The 18,505-nt window shown below is 42.1% G+C and overlaps 1 protein-coding gene across 3 annotated transcripts in view; it reads right to left on the reverse strand.

Annotated features, from left to right (window-relative positions):
- DENND5A (DENN domain containing 5A) overlaps positions 1–4,701 on the reverse strand; it is an 89,313-nt gene extending 84,612 nt beyond the window's left edge. For all 3 annotated transcript variants that reach the window (XM_081266378.1, XM_081266379.1, XM_081266377.1), the window contains exon 1: positions 4,435–4,701. In XM_081266378.1, the coding sequence (XP_081122504.1) occupies positions 4,435–4,546 (112 nt within the window). In that variant the 5' untranslated portion in view covers positions 4,547–4,701. The remainder of the gene's footprint in view (positions 1–4,434) is intronic.
- Between the last annotated feature and the right edge of the window lie 13,804 nt (positions 4,702–18,505).

Genomic DNA, 18,505 nt, shown 5'->3' on the forward strand with positions numbered 1-18,505 from the left:
ACTGCTAACTGTCAGGGGCTTCAAGGTCAGAGTGATTATCACTCTATCTAAAATTAACTGTAGTGATGACTAAACCACTCTGAATATACTAAAAATAATTGAACTATGCTTTAAATAGGTGAATTGTATGGTATGTGAATTATATCTCAATACACTGTTTGTTTTGCCTATACATAATATAGGGGGACATACATATAAGTGACAAAGAAAATGGGGCAAAATGTGAACAGTGAATGTGGCTGAAAGATGAGACAAAGCATGGTGGCATATGCCTGTAATCCCAGTACCTCAGGCTGAGGCAGGAGGATCTGAGTCTATATTTAACACAGCAATTTCCCATGCTAACTGGTGTAAATGGAGAGGAAAGAATCTTTTTTTTTTTTTTTAAGAGAGAGTGAGGGGGGGGGCAGAGAGAGAGAATTTTAATATTTATTTATTTTTTCTTAGTTCTCAGCGGACACAACATCTTTGTTGGTATGTGGTGCTGAGGATCGAACCCGGGCCGCACGCATGCCAGGCGAGCACACTACCGCTTGAGCCACATCCCCAGCCCCGAGAGGAAAGAATCTTAATCCTTCCCAAAACCAAAGGAACACTAAGCATCTTTGATTTACTTGTTCTGGATATAGTCTTCAGAGTTCAGAAACTGGGTGAAGTATGTAACTTATTTGCTTGGAGAAAACAGACTCCCCAGTACCTCTCTAGAGAAACTGGGCTCAATTCACAACTTCCTGTAGTTTCACTCATAATGACATCATCACTTTGGGAGGTATAAGAAAGGCAGAGGAGAGAAAATGCACCCTGGAGAGTCTCAACTGGATGAGCTATTTGGATTGTTTGTTTTATTCAAAGATTCCCTCTGGGTAGTCCAGATTACTCTTATTTACCCATAAGAAATGAATAAAGGGGGTAAAAAAAATCCTTCAGTCAGTATCTATTCTAATAAAAGCCACCTACTTATAGATGATCTTCGCATTCCATTTGTACAACCACATTTTGGGGGAGAGGGGTACTGGGAATTGAACTCAGGGGCACTCAACCACTGAGCCTCATCCCCAGCCTAATTTTGTATGTTATTTAGAGACAGGGTCTGAGTTGTTCAGCACCTTGCCATTACTAAGACTGGCTTTGAACTCCCAATCTTCCTGCCTCAGCCTCATGAGCTACTGGGATTTATAAACATGTGCCTCCACACCTGGCTGTGCAACTATATTTTAAGAAAATGCCCTGTCCTTCCCCCCACCCATTCCCACCTGCGCCACAATGGGTACTGAACCCATAGGTGCTCTACCATTGAGCTTTGTGCCCAGCACTCTTTATTTTTTTGACTCAGGGTCTTGCCTCCAACTGGCAATCCTGCCTCAGCTTCCCAAATTACTGGGATTATAAGCATTATAAGCACCACCACGACTCATGAAAATAACCTTCTTTACACATTTATACAACTCACCCCTCTATCTTTATCCTCCCAATAAGTTTACACAAAGATATAATTTTAGCTTGTTGAAAAGCCAGGAAATTAACAAATATTCATTAAAAGAGAATAGCTGGGTGTGGTGGCACATACCTGTAATCCCTGCAGCTCTGGAGGCTAGGGCAGGAGGATTGTAAATTCAAAGCCAGCATCAACAATTTAGTATGACCCTGTCTCAAATAAAAAGTGCTGGGAATGTAGCTCAGTGGTAAACTGCCCCTGGTTAAATCTTAGTACCCCCTACACACACACATACACACACCAAAAAAAGGGAGGAGAGAGAGAGAATAATATTTACATTCACTTTTCCCTGGCAGGGTTATTGACTTTGCCCCCAGTCACAGAAATAGTAGCACAGCAGAAATATCAGACCCCAAAACTCATGGCCTCACTAACAGTAACTTCCTAGCTTCATTCCTGTTTTACCATTTACAAACCACTATCTTCATTTTCTAAAACCAGTGTCTATACAATTTATCAGATGCTGAAAGCACAACATAATAACATTGGTTTATTTCATCTTTAAATTTCTTTTATTGAGAATAACTGTTATTTTTAGTACTGTTTTTTTTAATATTTATTTTTTAGTTGTAGTTGGATACAATAGCATTAATTAATTAATTTTTATGTGGTGCTGAGGATCGAACCTGTGCTAGGCGAGGATTCTGCCGCTAAGCCACAACCCTAGCCCCTGTGCTACTGTTTTCTAAAGACATCCAGTCAGAGGCAGATTCAGTGGTACATGCCTGCAACTCCAGTTAGCTGAGGTAAGAGGATCCTGAATTCAAGCTGTAGGTAACCTACGGAGACTCTTTATCAAAATTAAAAAAAAAAAAAAAAAAAAAGCTAGGGATGTAGTAGTAGTAGAGCATCACTTTTTTTTTTTTTTTTTGGGGGGGGGAGACCTCCATCCAGGCCAATGAGATGCAATTTAGTATCATGAGAAGAGCACCAGACTAAGAGTTAAAAAATGACCTAGTACGATGTAGGCCTTACTGTGCTTCCTGGGCCTCATTTCCTGAGTCGCTTCCAGCACCAATAACTTGAACTGAATTTCAACAACTATATCATCCCAAAGTCACAAAATATAATACAAAGGAATCAAATAATCAATTGATCTGTTATAAGAATTTGAAGACCTAAAAAAGTAAACTTGAGGGCTAGGGTTGCGACTCAGCGGTAGATCACTCACCTAGTACGTGTGGGGCTCTAGGTTCAATCCTCAGCACCACACAAAAATAAAATAAAGGTATTGTGTCCAACTACAACTAAAACAAAAATATTTTTTTAAAAAATGAACTGGAATAAACAAAGCTAACCAGTTGGGTACAGTGCATATGCCTTTAATTCCAGCCACTCTGGAGGCTGAGGCAAGAGATCACAAGTCCAAGGCCAGCTTCAGCAACTTAACAAGACTTGTTTCAAAATTAAAAAATAAATAAAAGGGTTGGGGATCTAGCTCAGTGGTAGAGCACCTCTGGGTTCAATCCCTGGTAGCAATAAATAAATAATTTCATGATTTTTTTCTAGTTTCATGATTTTTTTCTCCACCTGCTATTAATCTGGGGAAACAGCTTGTTATTCACCTTGATAAATGACAAATTTATCATATTTTAAAAAGACAAATTCACTTTTGTCATTTGTGATGTGAACTTAATTTTTTTTCATAAAAAACACTGGAATGGAGCTGGGGATGTGGCTCAAGCTATAGCAAGCTCGCCTGGCATGAGCGCGGTGCTGGGTTCAATCCTCAGCACCACATACAAATAAAGATGTTGTGTCCGCCAAAAACTAAAAAAAAAATAAATAAATATTTAAAAAATTCTCTCTAAAAAAAACAAAACGAAAAAAACACTGGAATGATTCTGGTGGCAAGAAAAAGAAAGAAAGAAAAGAAACTGTCCTGTTATCTCTGAAGCAAAGTAAAATTAGTCAACAAGGTGAACACTTTCAAGAGAGAAACGTGGCAGGTGATGGTGGCCCGTGCCTAAAATCCCAGCAAGTTCAAAGCCAGCCTCAACAACTTAAGCAAGGCTCTAAGCAAATTAAGGAGTCCCTGTCTCAAAATAAAAAAAAAAAAAAAAGTGGGGATGGGGGGAAATATAGTTCTTACAATTCAAAGACTTGAATGACAATAGGGTGGAATTCACGGGGATTTTATAGTTCTGACACACTTCCCACAGTGAGTTCCAAATCTGATCAGGGCCCCACGGCCACTCCCCTCCACCACTTCCCCCTTTGAAAGACGACTTGAGAAACAACACAGCCACCCCAAGTAGGATGACACCCTTTTATTCACAAATGATCCTGGACTCATAAAGGACATAAATTACTTTTCATAAAAAGTTATGGCCCTGGAGTACAAGCCCTTTCAAGTGCCATGGGGGTTCCCATATACTTGGTGGGCCCAAGTTCACTTCATTACTTTATGTCCCAGACAGGCAGAATTGCAATCCGTCGGAAAACCCAGGCGGGTTATAACGGTTTTTGAGGAACTGGTGTTGCAGGCATCTTGGGAAGAGGCCAGATAAAGCCACCAAGTTTTTGTTTTGCTTTTTTTTTTTTTTTTTTTTTTAAGTCTGAGTGGAACTTACTTTCACTAAGACACGGGATGTCTTCTTCCCCCCCTCCTCCCCAGAAGGGTATTGGAGGACAAGCCTCCCTTTATTTTACACTAAGTCACTCAACCTACACCAGTCCACACGACCCTTTCCCTCTTCCCCCTAGCGAAGTGCCCATGACGCAAAGGGCCGGAGTGACGGTTGGGACTCCTCCCGGCGCAGGGCCCCTTATCCGGTCCCCCTCCTCCAGCTCGACGCCCCCTTCGTCCGCGCCCGCCCTGCGTCCTGTCCACCGACCCTCGCCCGGCTCCCGGGACAAAGCGGGATGGGAGAGGCTCCTCCGGGGTCCCCCGGCCGCAGTCGGCGCGGGCAAGCGGACAGAGCTCTGCGCACACTCACCCGACAGCTCGTCCGGCTCCAGCCCGGTCTCGGTGTCCAGCCCGCAGATGACAAAGTAGTCGGCGAAGCGACTGGGCGCCGAGCCCCCTCCTCCTCCGCCGCCGCCGCTCATGGCGCCGGGGCCGAGCCAGGCCGGGCTGTGCGGAGCGGCGCGGAGCCCCCGCACCCGGGCGCCCGCCCGCCCTCAGGCCGCCCCTCCCGCCGCCGCTGCCGCTGCCGCTGCCGCCGCCGCTACCGCGGCTCGGGCCGCCGCCCCCGACCCTGGCCCGGTCCCCGCGGCCGCCGCTGCCGTGACGGGGCAGAGGGGTACCGGGCCGCCCCGCGCCGCATCCTGGACGCCTTCGCTCTGCGCCGCCGCCGCCAGCCCAGAGCGCCGCGGCCCGAGCGAGCCTGGAGAAGGGCGGAAAGCGCCGGGAGAGCCCCGCCGCGGCCACCCCCCCTCCCGCCGCGCCTGCGCAGGCGCCGTCGGGGAGGGGGCGGGCGCCTGGCGAAAAAGATGACGTGATGTTCTTGGTTCCCCCACCGGCTGCAGCTTCCCGGGCGGTCGCCGCAGCGCGGTCGGCGGCTGCTTGGCCACCAGTAGCCGGCATCCCCGGAGACTGCGACTCCGGTTGGGAAGGCTGAGGAGGTGTGAGGAGATGGGCGCATCCCGCAGTGCCACGACCCTGGCCCATATGCCCCCATTTTCTACCCATTAGAGGTCTGGAGATTTAGGCCAGCCCTGTCACCGGGATAGGATGGCAGGACTGAGCTCCGAAGCCCACCCAACCCTGTGGCCCTAGGCCCCACACTGCGCAATCTCCCTGCCCCCTCTCCTTGGCCTTTTCCCCAGCAAAACTGAGGATGCCCCTTCTTTCGGCGGGTATCAGCACTGTCTTATATTTATCCTTAATTTACAAATACAGAAACTGAGGCTGGGGGAGGAAACAATGACTTGGCCAAGGTTACATTGAGTTTAAGAGACCAAAACGTGGACTACAATCTCGCAGCCTACTCGCTGCTCCCCACCCACAACCAGGCCTTTTCCCACGCACCATGCTTTCCCCGCTTTCTCTCTAGGAGTCTTCAGAGGTTCCTGCCACTTGGAAGTTCTCCTTCCTCTTCAAACTGTGAGAATATTCCATGCATCCTTGAGCCAGCGAAAAGCTGATGGATAAGGCAGAGGGAAATTTACCTCCTGGTCCTTGGTTTAGGACCATCTGATTTTATTTACCTCAGCTAGCAGATGTGTCTATTGGAAATGAAATCAGAGGCCAAGAAGGCACTACAGCATAGTGGTTACTAGCATAGGCTCTAGAAATAATGCTCATATTTGAATTCTGACTTTGTCATTTGACCTTAAGCAAGTTGGTTAATCTCCAGGTGCCAACAGCCAATTTGGCGCACTCCTGTAATCCCAGTGACTCTGGAGGCTGAGGCAGAAGGATCCCAAGTTCAATGCCAGCCTTGGCAAATTCGAGGTCAGTCCTGGAAATTTAGGGAGACTCCTCGTCTCAAAATTAAAAAAGGGCCGGGGATGTAGTTCAGTAGTAAATCACCCCTGAATTCAATTCCCAGTTGGGAGAGGTGGGGGTTGGGGGGTTGAAAGATTACATAAGACAAATGAATATATAGGTAGTGAGAATAGTGCCTGGAATATAGAGCATTCAGTAAATATTACAATTATTATTGTTCCAGAAAGGTCTGCTCTAGCAGGCTGCCACTAAGGGCAATAGAAGGCAATTGACTTCCCTAAGGGCTGAGCCTGGGCATTCTCCTGGGTTCTCTCCTTGGTACTTCTATCAAGTACTGGTTCCCTTGGGGAGATTGCCTGGAGGTCACAGGCGATATCGGTGGAAACCATAGCACCAGCTCCTCCCTGAATCTAACCTGCCCTAACTGGTGGGAGAAAAGTGGAGAGGAGAAAGTAACTTAATAAACTCCAGTCAAGGTGATGTACACCCTATGCTGCATGCTGGGGACATAGAGACAATGGAGGGGGATTAGAGAGCTAACTAGTGAGAGCAAAGTAGAAAGGAGGCATCCCTCTGAGTTGGTGCAAGGTCAGGGAAGGATTCCAAGAGGATCCAACCTGAGATCGGATTTTGTGAACAAGAATCTCTAACCTGAGATCTGGAATATGAACTTTCTCTGGTTAAAAAAAAAAAAAATTAAAATTTTTTTTAAAAGGAGGGAGAAAATGTTTAATGCAGCATGTGTAACATCAGGGAATGACAGATAAAATGGTGTGTTTACACAACAGCAAGTAATTCATTAAAATAAAAAGGGATGAAACAAGGAAGGGAGGCCAGGGCAAGAAAGACTTCAAATGCCAGGCTAAAGACTTTATCTTATCAGGTGTGCAGATGGGATAAATTAAAGGAATTTAAGCCAACAACTGAAAAGATCTGACCCACATCTTAGAATGATCACTCTGGGGGTGATGTGGAGAAGACCTGAAAAAGAAACAAATGCCCTAGTTTAAAAGTCCAGAAACCTTTTATCCACTGTGTCCTGAGTAACCAAGTGCTAGAAGACCTATTATACTAACTCAACTCATAAAACACAAGTAAAAACATAAGTATGACTGTATTAATTTGCTCTGGGAAATGTAACTGCTCAGAGGCCCAGAATACTCAACTGTAAAGTGATCTCCTTTCCAACAGGAAATATGTTTGGCAGAGTGATTACTTGTTAAAGAGCCAGAGGAAAAACAGAACTGAATGCTCTTATGATTTAATATTTCAATCCCCACTCCCACTTTTAATACCTATGTAAACTAAGACATATCATTAATCTCTCTGAAATGAGATTAGTCATTCTTACCACTCAGCAGATTACACTGAAGATTCATAAATTAATTTTAAATTAATGAAAAGGAGAATTCTAAATATCTAGAACATAATATATTTTAATAAGTGGCAATCCAGAGTACCCATTTCAGCATAAAGGACATGAGAGAGCAAGTGAACATCTGAGGGGAATTCCAGGAAAGGGTGTGAGGCAGAGCAGGCCCAGAGTGTTCATGGGGCAATAAGGAGGCTGGAGAGGATTAGGATTGGGAGGAATGGTAGGAGATAGTAAAAGGTGTAGTGGAGTTGGCCTGTAGTTCATCAAAAAATAAATCATGTTTCTTCTTCCATAGTGTGTGGAACTGTCTCTAGGAGGCAAGTACCACCAGTAATTTAGAATATAAAAAGCTCAAAGTGAACCAGCTTATTTGTTCTCTTCCTCTGCACCTCCCCTTCCACTTTGTTTCCACCGATTTATGTCGGCAAACATACAATACCTTCTTTCTCCCTGACCCTACCTGAGCAACCTAGTAGTTCAGGTCTTAGAATGGAGTCCTTCCTAGAAGGAAGAAGAGTTATAAGGATCCAAGAATGCTTGAGCCAATGACTCTCTCTCACCTGGAAAATCTCAGGAAGCAGGAACTTCCTCATCTTTCATATTGGGTCTACCCTTAGTCTAAAGGGAAAAGAGCAGTAGGACACAGTGTTAGGCAAAAAGAAAATCCTTTTGCTGCCTATCACATCATATAGGCATTGAGGCTGGCATATCCACTCACCTCTTCATGTAATATTTTTTTAGTTTTTTAGTTGTCAATGGACTTTATTTATATGCAGTGCTGAGAATTGAACCCAGTGCCTCACACATGCTAGGTAAGCGCTCTACCACCAAGCCACAACCCCAGCCCTCCGGTATTTTTATTCTAACCTTAGTTAAGGGAGGATAGAGACAAAGACAGATGCCAGGCTAAGACCAGATTAATTCCTGTCTTTTACCCCTACAGACTCTGCTGGAGCCCCACCTCTTCTAAGAGTTCTCCAGTGGAGACTCCTGGAGCCCTCTACATCTAATTGCAGAGGGCCCTAATTCCAGCTGCTCAGTTCCCTTCCCCAAAGCAATATTAATAATGCTTTATCTTATTCCTCCTTGAGATAGTCCATACTTATACTACTGGGATTACAGTTCTGCACCACCACAATAATAGAATGGGTGCTTCTTCCAGTAAGACCTGGGTCAGCCTGACTCCATCCAGGAAGAACTTGCCTACTCCCAACTCATGGAACAACATTCAAGAAAAATCAGCCAGCTGGATAGGCTCAGTGGCACAGCAATTTGGCAGGCTGAAGCAGGAGAATCACAAGTTTGAGACCAGCCTTAGTAATTTAGTGAGACACTGTTTCAAAATAAGAAAAAAGCTGGGGATGTAGCTCAGTGGTAATGTGCTTGCTAGCATGCACCTAGGCCTTGGGTGAAAAGATCAGCCAATGAAAGCACAAGTAATCAAAACCTTCCTGTCCCATGCTCAATGAAGAGTCCAGTTTATGCAAACTGAAATACATCCCCTCTGATCCTACAGAAAAACAGGTCCTCCATAACCAATGGTAATACCCACAACCATCTATAATCCATCTTGACAAAAGAAGTCACTACATCCACTACCCCATACCCTACTACTGTATCACTAGCCCACAACAGTTTGCTTGTAACCAGGCTCCTCATGTCATTTTCTGAATGACACAGCTCCCTAAATTGGTTAAAAATCAGCCACCATAATCTACAGCAACATAAAAGCCCCAGAGAAGAGTTAACCTCAGGCTTCCCCATGCATGAGGAAGTATAAAATTAAGCAAGAGGAGGAGTTCATTGCTGATAATGTCCCCAAGGGATGCAACCTTCCCAAAAGTACTGAGAGAACATATGCAAGTACGTATCTATATTTACATCTATTTCTATGTGGGTGAGCAATTGTATATAGGGGTGATTGTGTATGTACATAATTATATATATCAGATGTATGATTGTGTAGTTGCAAGCATAAATATTGATATAAGTGTGTGTGCTTGTCCTTTTATCTAAGGAAGCTGAGGCAAGGTGGGGTGGTCAAACACAGGAAGCAAAGTAGTACCTTTGGGTTTCCAAGACCAGGAATGACTCAGCTGGTGCATCCCACAGCCCCTCTCTCCTCCTCTCTGTGTCCCCCTGGATTGAGAGCCTTCAGAGTCTGGACAGATGGCCTTATATGTGCTACCCCCAGCCTTCTCCTTAGACTGTGAACACAGAGGCCTCCTTATTCCCATCAGCCTGGGGCCAAGAGCTTCCTGAGAAAGGCTGATGGTCTAGTGAGGGGAATTGCAAGGCCCTTGGATCAGATCCCCAAAGGAAGATATATTTAGTTGTAGCTGAGCTCACAAGGATTTGGGGAAGTGATGAAATTGTTGTACATCTTCATTGTGGTGGTGGTCACACAATTGTTTGTTTGCCGAAAGTCACAAGAACTGTACACTAAAAATGGAAAATTTTACTGTATACAAATGATACCTTCATAAATGGTGAAAAAATGCAACTGATAATTGAATATTTTAGTACTTTTTCGTGTTGATTGTAAAAGTAAAACATATAAAACCATAGTATCAGTTTTCTAGATTGCATCAATCTGCCTTTGATATAACAGAAAATACATACAATAATTGTTATATGGAGAAAGATATTTAATTAACAAATGATTAAATTTATAATAATGAATTTTATTTTTTTAAATTTTTTTGTTATAATAATGAATTTTAAAGAATTAAGTATGGGCTGGGGATGTGGCTCAAGCGGTAGCGCGCTCGCCTGGCATGCGTGCGGCCCGGGTTCGATCCTCAGCACCACATACCAACAAAGATGTTGTGTCTGCCGAGAACTAAAAAATAAATATTAAAAATTAAAAAAAAGAATTAAGTAGCACAAGAGTCTTTCTTTATTTTTGGTACTGGGGATTGAACTCAGAGTCACTTAACCACTAAGCCACATCCCCAGCTCTTTTTTGTATTTTATTTAGAGACAGAGTCTCATGGAGTTGCTTGGGGCCTCCCTAAGTTGCTGAGTCTGGCTTTGAACTGGTGACCCTCCTGCCTCAGCCTCCCAAGAGGCTAAATTACAGGTGTGTGCTGCTGGGATTACACCTGTAGACACAACCAACTAGACTTTTAACATTTCAAGAATTAACTGGGTTACTAGAAATGGTGGTTCTTATGAAAGAATTAATATACTTTAATTTTTTTGTTTGGGTATTGGGGTTTGAACCCAGGGACGCACATCCCCAACCCTTTTTATCTTTTGAGACAGGGTCTCACTAAATTGCTAAGGCTGGCCTTAAACTTGCAATCCTCCCTCTCAGTCTCTTGAGTCACTAGGCTTATAAGCGTGTTCCACCACCCCTATTTATAGTGGTTAAATACGAGATATTCACAATGTACAATCATCTTTTGGCAATGTTTTTTTTTTCAAATTTTTTATTTTTTTTATTAGTTGCTCATGACAATACAATGATCTTGACATATCATACATTTGATTATCTTTCGGCAATGTTAATATCTTTTCTTCCTATGAGTCTGAATAAAGGCTCATAAAAGTTCAAGAGGAAGAAGGAGGAAGAGAGAAGCAGCTGCCTACTCTTGGAAGATGAGAAAGTTTCTGGCTCAGAAGCCAGGAAGCCTGAGTTAGGATCCTAACTTTGCAGTTTATTCAGATGATGTGACATTGGGCAAGACCCTGTCTCTTAAATCTTTGACCTAACACCTCCGTGAAGAAGGGTCTGAATATAAGAAGTAGTTTCTACCACTATCTGCATCTTTGAAAGTCATCTTATTGCCTTCCCACCCCAGGTACCCTATAAGAAAGATGTTGTCTCTGAAAATAAACTAAATTTATAGTCAGTTTTCTTATATTTATTACTAAATTATGCATTATCTAATGCTCAAAACTTTTAATTAGCATAAGATATGTGGACTGCAGAGTTACTATAATTCCAGTCAAAAGCAAAAATAGACTTTATTGTTGTTGGCCCTTTTAATCTTCTCCTAGATACAAAAAATTATTCCACACAGCAGGCCTTGTCAAATGTTGGAAGTGGCCATAAAGACCCCAGCACAACAATCTTCATGGGGTGCTAGGATCAAAACAATATAAAGTAAGGAATCACTAGTTCTGATATTCAACTCACTACCTCTGTGGCTGGAAGTTAGGGGTGTGGTGGGGATCCCTCCTGCCACACACTGCTAAATTGCTAAGCTCAGGATTCTAGTTATGAGCATTCATGCCTCTGGCCCTGGGTACTCTGAGGATAACAGGAAGGATTGCTACTAACACTTAATGTAGTCATTATTAGTTAATATAGTTATTATGACAGTTTTCCAACAGATGGCAGTAAAGTATCTGAAGAAAGGAGCATAATTTTCTAGTTCACTGAAAGCCACCATGATCTAACAATAGTTGCACATCTTTATATTGCCCAGTTTGGGGCTGATTAACTACAGGACACGGGACTTGCAGGACTAGAAAGTCAGCATCTGATGTGCTCTTTCATCACATGGCTTCCTCAGTGCCTCTATATCTTTCTCTCTCACTTATGTTTACAAGCAGTCTCTACTGGATATGGTCAGCATATCATGTTCCTCCTTCTTTTGTGTCCAGAACTGTCTTGGTTGTCATTCCACTTGTGCACATGCCCTGTGCTCAGAAGAGCCACACTTGCTTTAATGCTCTGTTGTTGCTGTCCTGAATTTTTGAATAATCTTATTTTTGAATTTGTTTTCTAAGTGACGTCTGGTGGGACAAAGGATCATGTACACAACTGAAGGTCTATGAGCTATGCATGTCCACTGTTCCTTATTGCCTCCATTCCCTTATGTTTGCAATCCCACATGAGCAGAGAATTCCAGTGCATGTGATAAATGGGACCTCAGAGAGACAAAGCCAGGATAAGCTGTCTATATCTACAACTGCATCAGCTGGGACTCAAGACATTCTCAAGGAATGCTTTACCTTTTGGGAGCTGAGGGTATAGCTCAGTGGTAGAGAGACTGCCTAGAATGTGGGCCATGGGTTTGATCCATTCAAACTAGCACTTACAACATCAAGAAGGCAATAGTGTTCTATCACTTTACTTTTTTTTTTTTTTTTTTTTTTTGTACTGGGGAGATTGAACACAGGGGCACTTTATCCAGCCCTTTTGAATTTGTGATCCTCCTGCCTCAACCTCCCGAGCCACTGGGATTACAGGCATGTGACCATGCCCAGCCCCCCAGCCCTTTTTACCTTTTATTTTTTTAATATTTATTTTTTAGGTGTAGATGGACACAACACAATGCCTTCATTTTTATGTGGTGCTGAGGATCGAACCTGGGTCCCGTCCATGCTAGGCGAGCACTCTACCACTGAGCCACAATCCTGCCCCTTTTATTTTGAGACAGGGTCTCACCAAGTTGCTAGGCCCTCTCTGGCTGAGGTTGGCCTCAAACTTTTGATCTCAGTCTAGAATTACAGGCATGTGCCACCATGCTGAGCTATCACATTTTTATTTGCATGACTTCCTCTATTAATGAATCATTTGCTAAAAATACAGGAAACAGAAAAATGGGGCAGCCTTTTCCTTTTAGTACTTTTTTTAAAAAATATATTTTTTAGTTGTAGTTGGACACATTACTTTAATTTTATTTATTTTTATGTGGTGCCAAGGATCGAACCTAGGGCCTCACACATGCTAGGTGAGCACTCTACTGCTGAGCCACAACCCCAGCCCCTCGTTTTAGTACTTTTTTTAATATTTATTTTTTAGTTGTACACAATATCTTTGTTTATTTATTTTTATGTGGTGCTGAGAACGGAACCCAGGGCCTCACACGTGCTAGGCGAGCGCTCTACCTGCTGAGCCACAACCCCAGCCCCTAGTACTTCTTTATTCATCATTAAGTTAAAAGTACAGGGTGTTGGTAGAACATGTACATATAGAGAAGTGAAATAAAGTCTGGTACGGTGGCACATGCCTGTAATCCCCAAAACTCAGGAGGTTGAGGCAAGAGAATCACAAGTTCCAAACTAGCCAGGGCAATTCAGCAAGATCTTGTCTCAAAATAAAAAGGACTGGGAGCGGGGGGCTGTGGTTATAGCACAGCAATAGCACACTTGCCTTGCACATGTGAGGCACTGGGTTCCATCCTCAGCACCACATAAAAATAAATAAATAAAATAAATAAAGATATTGTGTTCATCTTTAAAAAAAAAAAAAGGACTGGGATTATAACTCTGTGGTAGAGTATTTTTGTTTACCAAGTGTGAGGCTCTGGGTTTAATCAACAGTTGGAGTTACATTTTTCAGCATTTCCACTATTCTAGTAAGAATATGTAAAAGCTACAAAATAGAATTGTGTAATTTCAGCAATTCCACAATGTAATTAAATACTCATATTTAAATGTGGCTTTGGGGCTGGGGTTGTGGCTCAGAGGTAGAGCACTTGCCTACTATGTGTGGGGCACTGGGTTCGATCCTCAGCACCACATAAAAATGAAATATATTGTGTCTACCTATAACTAAAAAATATGTTTTTAAAAAGATAGCTTTGTAAAATATAAAAAGTAAAATTCAAGTAATTATGTAAAATCTTAATTTTTCTTAGAACACTAAGTAGAAAATAAAAATACATGACAAGTCAAGAGGGAGACTGGATGAGGCCAGGCACAGTGGCACATATCTGTAATCCCAGTGGCTTGGCTGGCAGAGGCAGGAGGATTGTGAGTTCAAAGCCAGCCTCAGCAAAAGTGAAGTTCCATACAAAATTGGACTGGGGATGTGGCTCAGTGGCTGATTGAGTGCCATTGAGTTTAATCCCCAGTACCCACCCTCTGAATTTTTTTTTTTAAAGGAGATTGGATGAAAGAAAAAAATATTTATCTTTTAGTATCTTTTTTTTTGGTACCAGGGATTGAACCCAGGGTGCTTAACCACTGAATTACATCTCCAGGCCTTGCTAAATTGCTGGTATTACTGGCATGCACCACCATATCACACTATCTCTTAGTAACTTTAATGGCACTATTTTTTTTTTTCTTGTTTTTCAAATATGGACTCTGGGCACCTTCATTGTGCACTGGCCCTATACATTGTATATCTGGACCCAATTATTCTGTACTGCATTGCATAAGCTGGAAACTTATAAACACTTAAAAGTTAGAATTCTGCATACAAAGTAGGTTCCACAATTACAAGTACTTGCAAGAGATTTGAATGGAAAAACAAGAAACAGGTAATTCCCTGCTACTTTAGGCAACATTCCTTAGGCAAATAGGGTTGCAGAGATACCAATATCCATCTCCAATTTTGTTGAAGATATGACAAGAATATTGCAGTGGCCAAGGCAGTAAGCCTTCACTCTTCCAGGGCATCAATGGTTGCTATGATAGTTTAGATCCTGTCCTTCTGAGCCCTGAATCACAGCTACAGTGTGGAGTTCTTGAACACAGTTACTGGTAGTCTGGAGTTTTTACAAGTCATGTTTTAATCTTCAGCATAAAGCCTACTCCAATCTTTCTAATGATTTTTGTAAACACCTAAAATCCCCATGTTGAATCCTTTTCTGCCTAATATACCTGGTATACAGTTGCTCAAAACTGTCTCCAAAATGTCAGATATTATAATGGGCTATCTGTCTACTATACCCCCACCAGTAATGATAAAATTAAGCTAAATGCCTGGTCAATTTAAAAACCACAACACACAACTTGTATGTATTTATTAAATCTTTATTTTAAACAAACCTGGGACTGGGGTTGTGGCTTAGTGGTAGAGTGCTCTTGGCACTGGGTTCAATTCGCAGCACCACATATAAATACATAAAAGTAAAAAAAATGAACAAACCTGGAGTTTATTTGACCATATTGATCACTGTCATGACTTTCCCAACTTGGATTTCTAGATTTCAAATTCATGACTTATTCTAACATCACTTCTATGTTGTCAATGTAAATTAGAAAACTTGAAATTCCATTGCTCACAATCTTGATTAGGTTTCAGATTCAGATTTTTACCACTAAACAGAAAAGCTCCAGGCCCAACTTCTCCCTAAAGCTACTAGGCACATAGTTGAATCTCTAACCCCACTCACTCTCCCCTCCCCTGGTCCCTTTACCCTTCCTTTCCTCAAATACCAATTGGTGGGGACATCATAAACCCTCCCTCTCATTAGCCAAGTTCCTGTCCTCCAGGAGCTCATGGTTAGTTGGGAGAGACAGAAGAGTAAATAAAATCCAATCACATTGTAAGCTTTTTATTCCATTAGCAGCTGTAAAGATTCCTGGGGCAGGCACAGTGGCGCATGCTTGTAATCCCAGTGGCTTGGGAGGTTGAGATAGGAGGATCCAAGTTCAAAGCCAGCCTTGGCAAAAAAGTGAGGTGCTAAGCAACTCAGTGACCCATCTCTAAATAAAATACAAAATAGGTCTGGGGATGTGGTTCAGTGGTTGAGTGCCCCTGAGTTCAATCCCTAGTACCAAAGAAAAAGATTCCTGAGGGGAGAGGCCACCTTGTGGTATGAGGATAAGATTCCAAAGATTCTAAGATGGTGGGTCCTATTAACTGAAGAGCCATTTGAACATGTCCAGTGGTCCGACTAAAACATGATTTTGGTTTAGTTTGTTTATGTGTATATTTTAAGTAGTCCTATATCAACTGCAAATAATGGGAGTTTTCTCTTTCTCTTCAAATCTTCACACCTCACATTTCTCTTTCCTTTCAGCACTGAGCAGGGCATCTCATGATAGCAGGAACCCTTATTTAGATCCCAACTCTAGAGAGAATGCATTTAAAGTTTTTCATTAAGAATGACATTTAGCAGGGCATGGTGGTGCATGCCTGTAATCCCAGCAGTTCAGGAAGCCAAGGCAGGAGAATTCTGAGTTCAAAGCCAGTCTCAGCAAAAGCACTAAGCAACTCAGTGAAACCCTGATTCTAAATAAAATACAAAATGGGGCTTGGTTCAGTGGGCAAGTACTCCTGAGTTCAATCCCCAGTAGCCCCCCACCCCCCAAAAAAGAATGACATTTAGCTGGTCATGATGGTAGACACCTGCGATCCCAATGACTGGGGAGGCTAAGGCAGGATTGCAAGTTAAAAGCCAGCCTCATTGATTTAGCCAGACCCTGAAATAAAAAGGGCCAGGAACATGGCTCAGTGGTTAAATACACCTTGGTTCAATTGCTGGTATCAAAAAAAAAAAAAAAAAAAAAAACTTGCAGGCATGGGTAGAGTACATGCCTACCATGTGTAAGGATCTGTGTGTGATGCCCCGCTACACACACACACACACACACACACACACACACACACACTTTTGCTGTGGGTTTTTGGCAAACCACTTATCAATTAAAGAAATACCCTTTTTTTACTGACAGTACAATTTTATCATATATCATCAATTTTATCATATATAGGTGTAACTCTTATTAACTTTTCCCAAATCTACAGAAATATTATTTTCCTCAACATGAATTACACTGAAAAATATTTTTTCTGACATTAAATCACCCCTATTTTTTTTTTTTAATACTAAGGATTGAATCAAGGAGTACTTTACCACTGAGCAACATTCCCAGTGCTTTTTATTTTGAGACAGCCTCTAGCTAAATTGCTTAAGGCCTGGATAAATTGCTGAGGCTGGTCCTTTGGCCTCAGCTTCCTGAGTTGCTGGGGATTATAGATGTGAGCTACCATGCTGAGCTAAACTCTTTATTATTGTAAGACCTGGATGTAGACATACACTGTTAGGATTTTTGCACCAGTGTTCATAAGTGAAATGAGTTTATCTTTTATTGCATTATTTTCACTAGATTTTGAAATTAAAAATCAGCCTGGGGCTTTGTGAAGGGGAGGTGCCTGATTACCTTTGCAATTTCACTATGTATTTTATTATATTTAAGCTTCATATTTTTTTCTTATACTAATTGTGTCATTGTGTACTTTCAATATTTTTCCCCTAGGAATTTTTTTGGGGGGGTACCAGGGAATGAATGCAGGGGCCACATTCATAGTCCTTCCCTGCCCCACCCGCCAAGTCCTTTTTTGTATTTTATTTAGAGGCAGGGTCTCACTGAGTTGCTTAGCTTCTTGCTTTTGCTGAGACTGGCTTTGAACTCGCAATTCTCCTGCCTCATCTTGAGTGTCTCACTAAGTTGTTTAGAGCCTTGCTAAATTGTTGAGGCTGGTCTCAAACTTTCAATCCTATTGTTTCAGTCCCCTAAGCCATTGGGATTATAGGTGTGTGTCACCACATCCAGCTTAAAACTTTTGAGACAGAGTTTTGCTAAATTGCCCAGGTTGGCCTGGATCCTGTGATCCTCCTGCTTCAGCCTCTAAAGTACCTAGGATTATAGGTATGTGCCACCATATCCAGCTATTTCATTAATATCTACTCTTCAATCTAACTTTTTACTTTTCAAAGTTTACTAAAATCTATTCCAACTTTCTGCATTGGGTATTTATGTAATCTGTTTTGTTTCTAGTTAAACTTCATCTGTCAATAATAATAGAATTATTTGTAGTTCTAAGAAACAAGAAAAATCCATTTAAAAATCCGGTGGTAACATCTTCCCATCTACATCTATTTATCCAGATACATATATAACTAAGAGATGATATCGACACAAATACAAAACAGTGTGTCCACAAGGATTCATGTCTTAAATTTAATTCCCACTGTGAGATATTAAGAAACTTAATCCAACTATGGTGCTTAGAGGTAAGGCCTTTGGGAAGTGATTAGGATAAGGTCATCAGGGTAGAATATGGAATACTAATGGCTTTGTAAGAGAGAGACCAGAAGGTATCCAAGTATACTCTTCATCTCTCTACATGTGATATCCCATGTCACCTCCAGTCTCTATTAGCAAGAGGCATATCACCAGATTCCCCTTGGTCCCGGACCTCAGAAACAGTGAGCTAAATAAACCTCTTTTTTTTTTTTAAAGGTTTTGGACATTTTATCACTCACTCCTTAGAGGTAACCTCTTTTCTTTATGCATGTATCACTGTGACTGGCTCAGTTGTTTCTTTTAAAATTAAAAGGTTGAACTAGGGGTGTATGTTGGTAGTAGAGTGTTTGCCTAGCATGTGCAAGGCCCTGTAGTTTGATCCTCAGCACTGGGGAAAAAAAAAAAAAAAAAGTAAAGGTCTTGCAGTTTTTTTTTCTTAGTGGTAAAAATGTACATCAGAATTTGACATCAGCAGACATGGTGGTATATACATGTTATCCAAGAGACTTGGGAGGTTGAG

This window comes from Spermophilus citellus (genome assembly GCF_964194105.1).
Source record: "Spermophilus citellus genome assembly, chromosome: 2".
Classification (NCBI taxonomy): domain Eukaryota; kingdom Metazoa; phylum Chordata; class Mammalia; order Rodentia; family Sciuridae; genus Spermophilus; species Spermophilus citellus.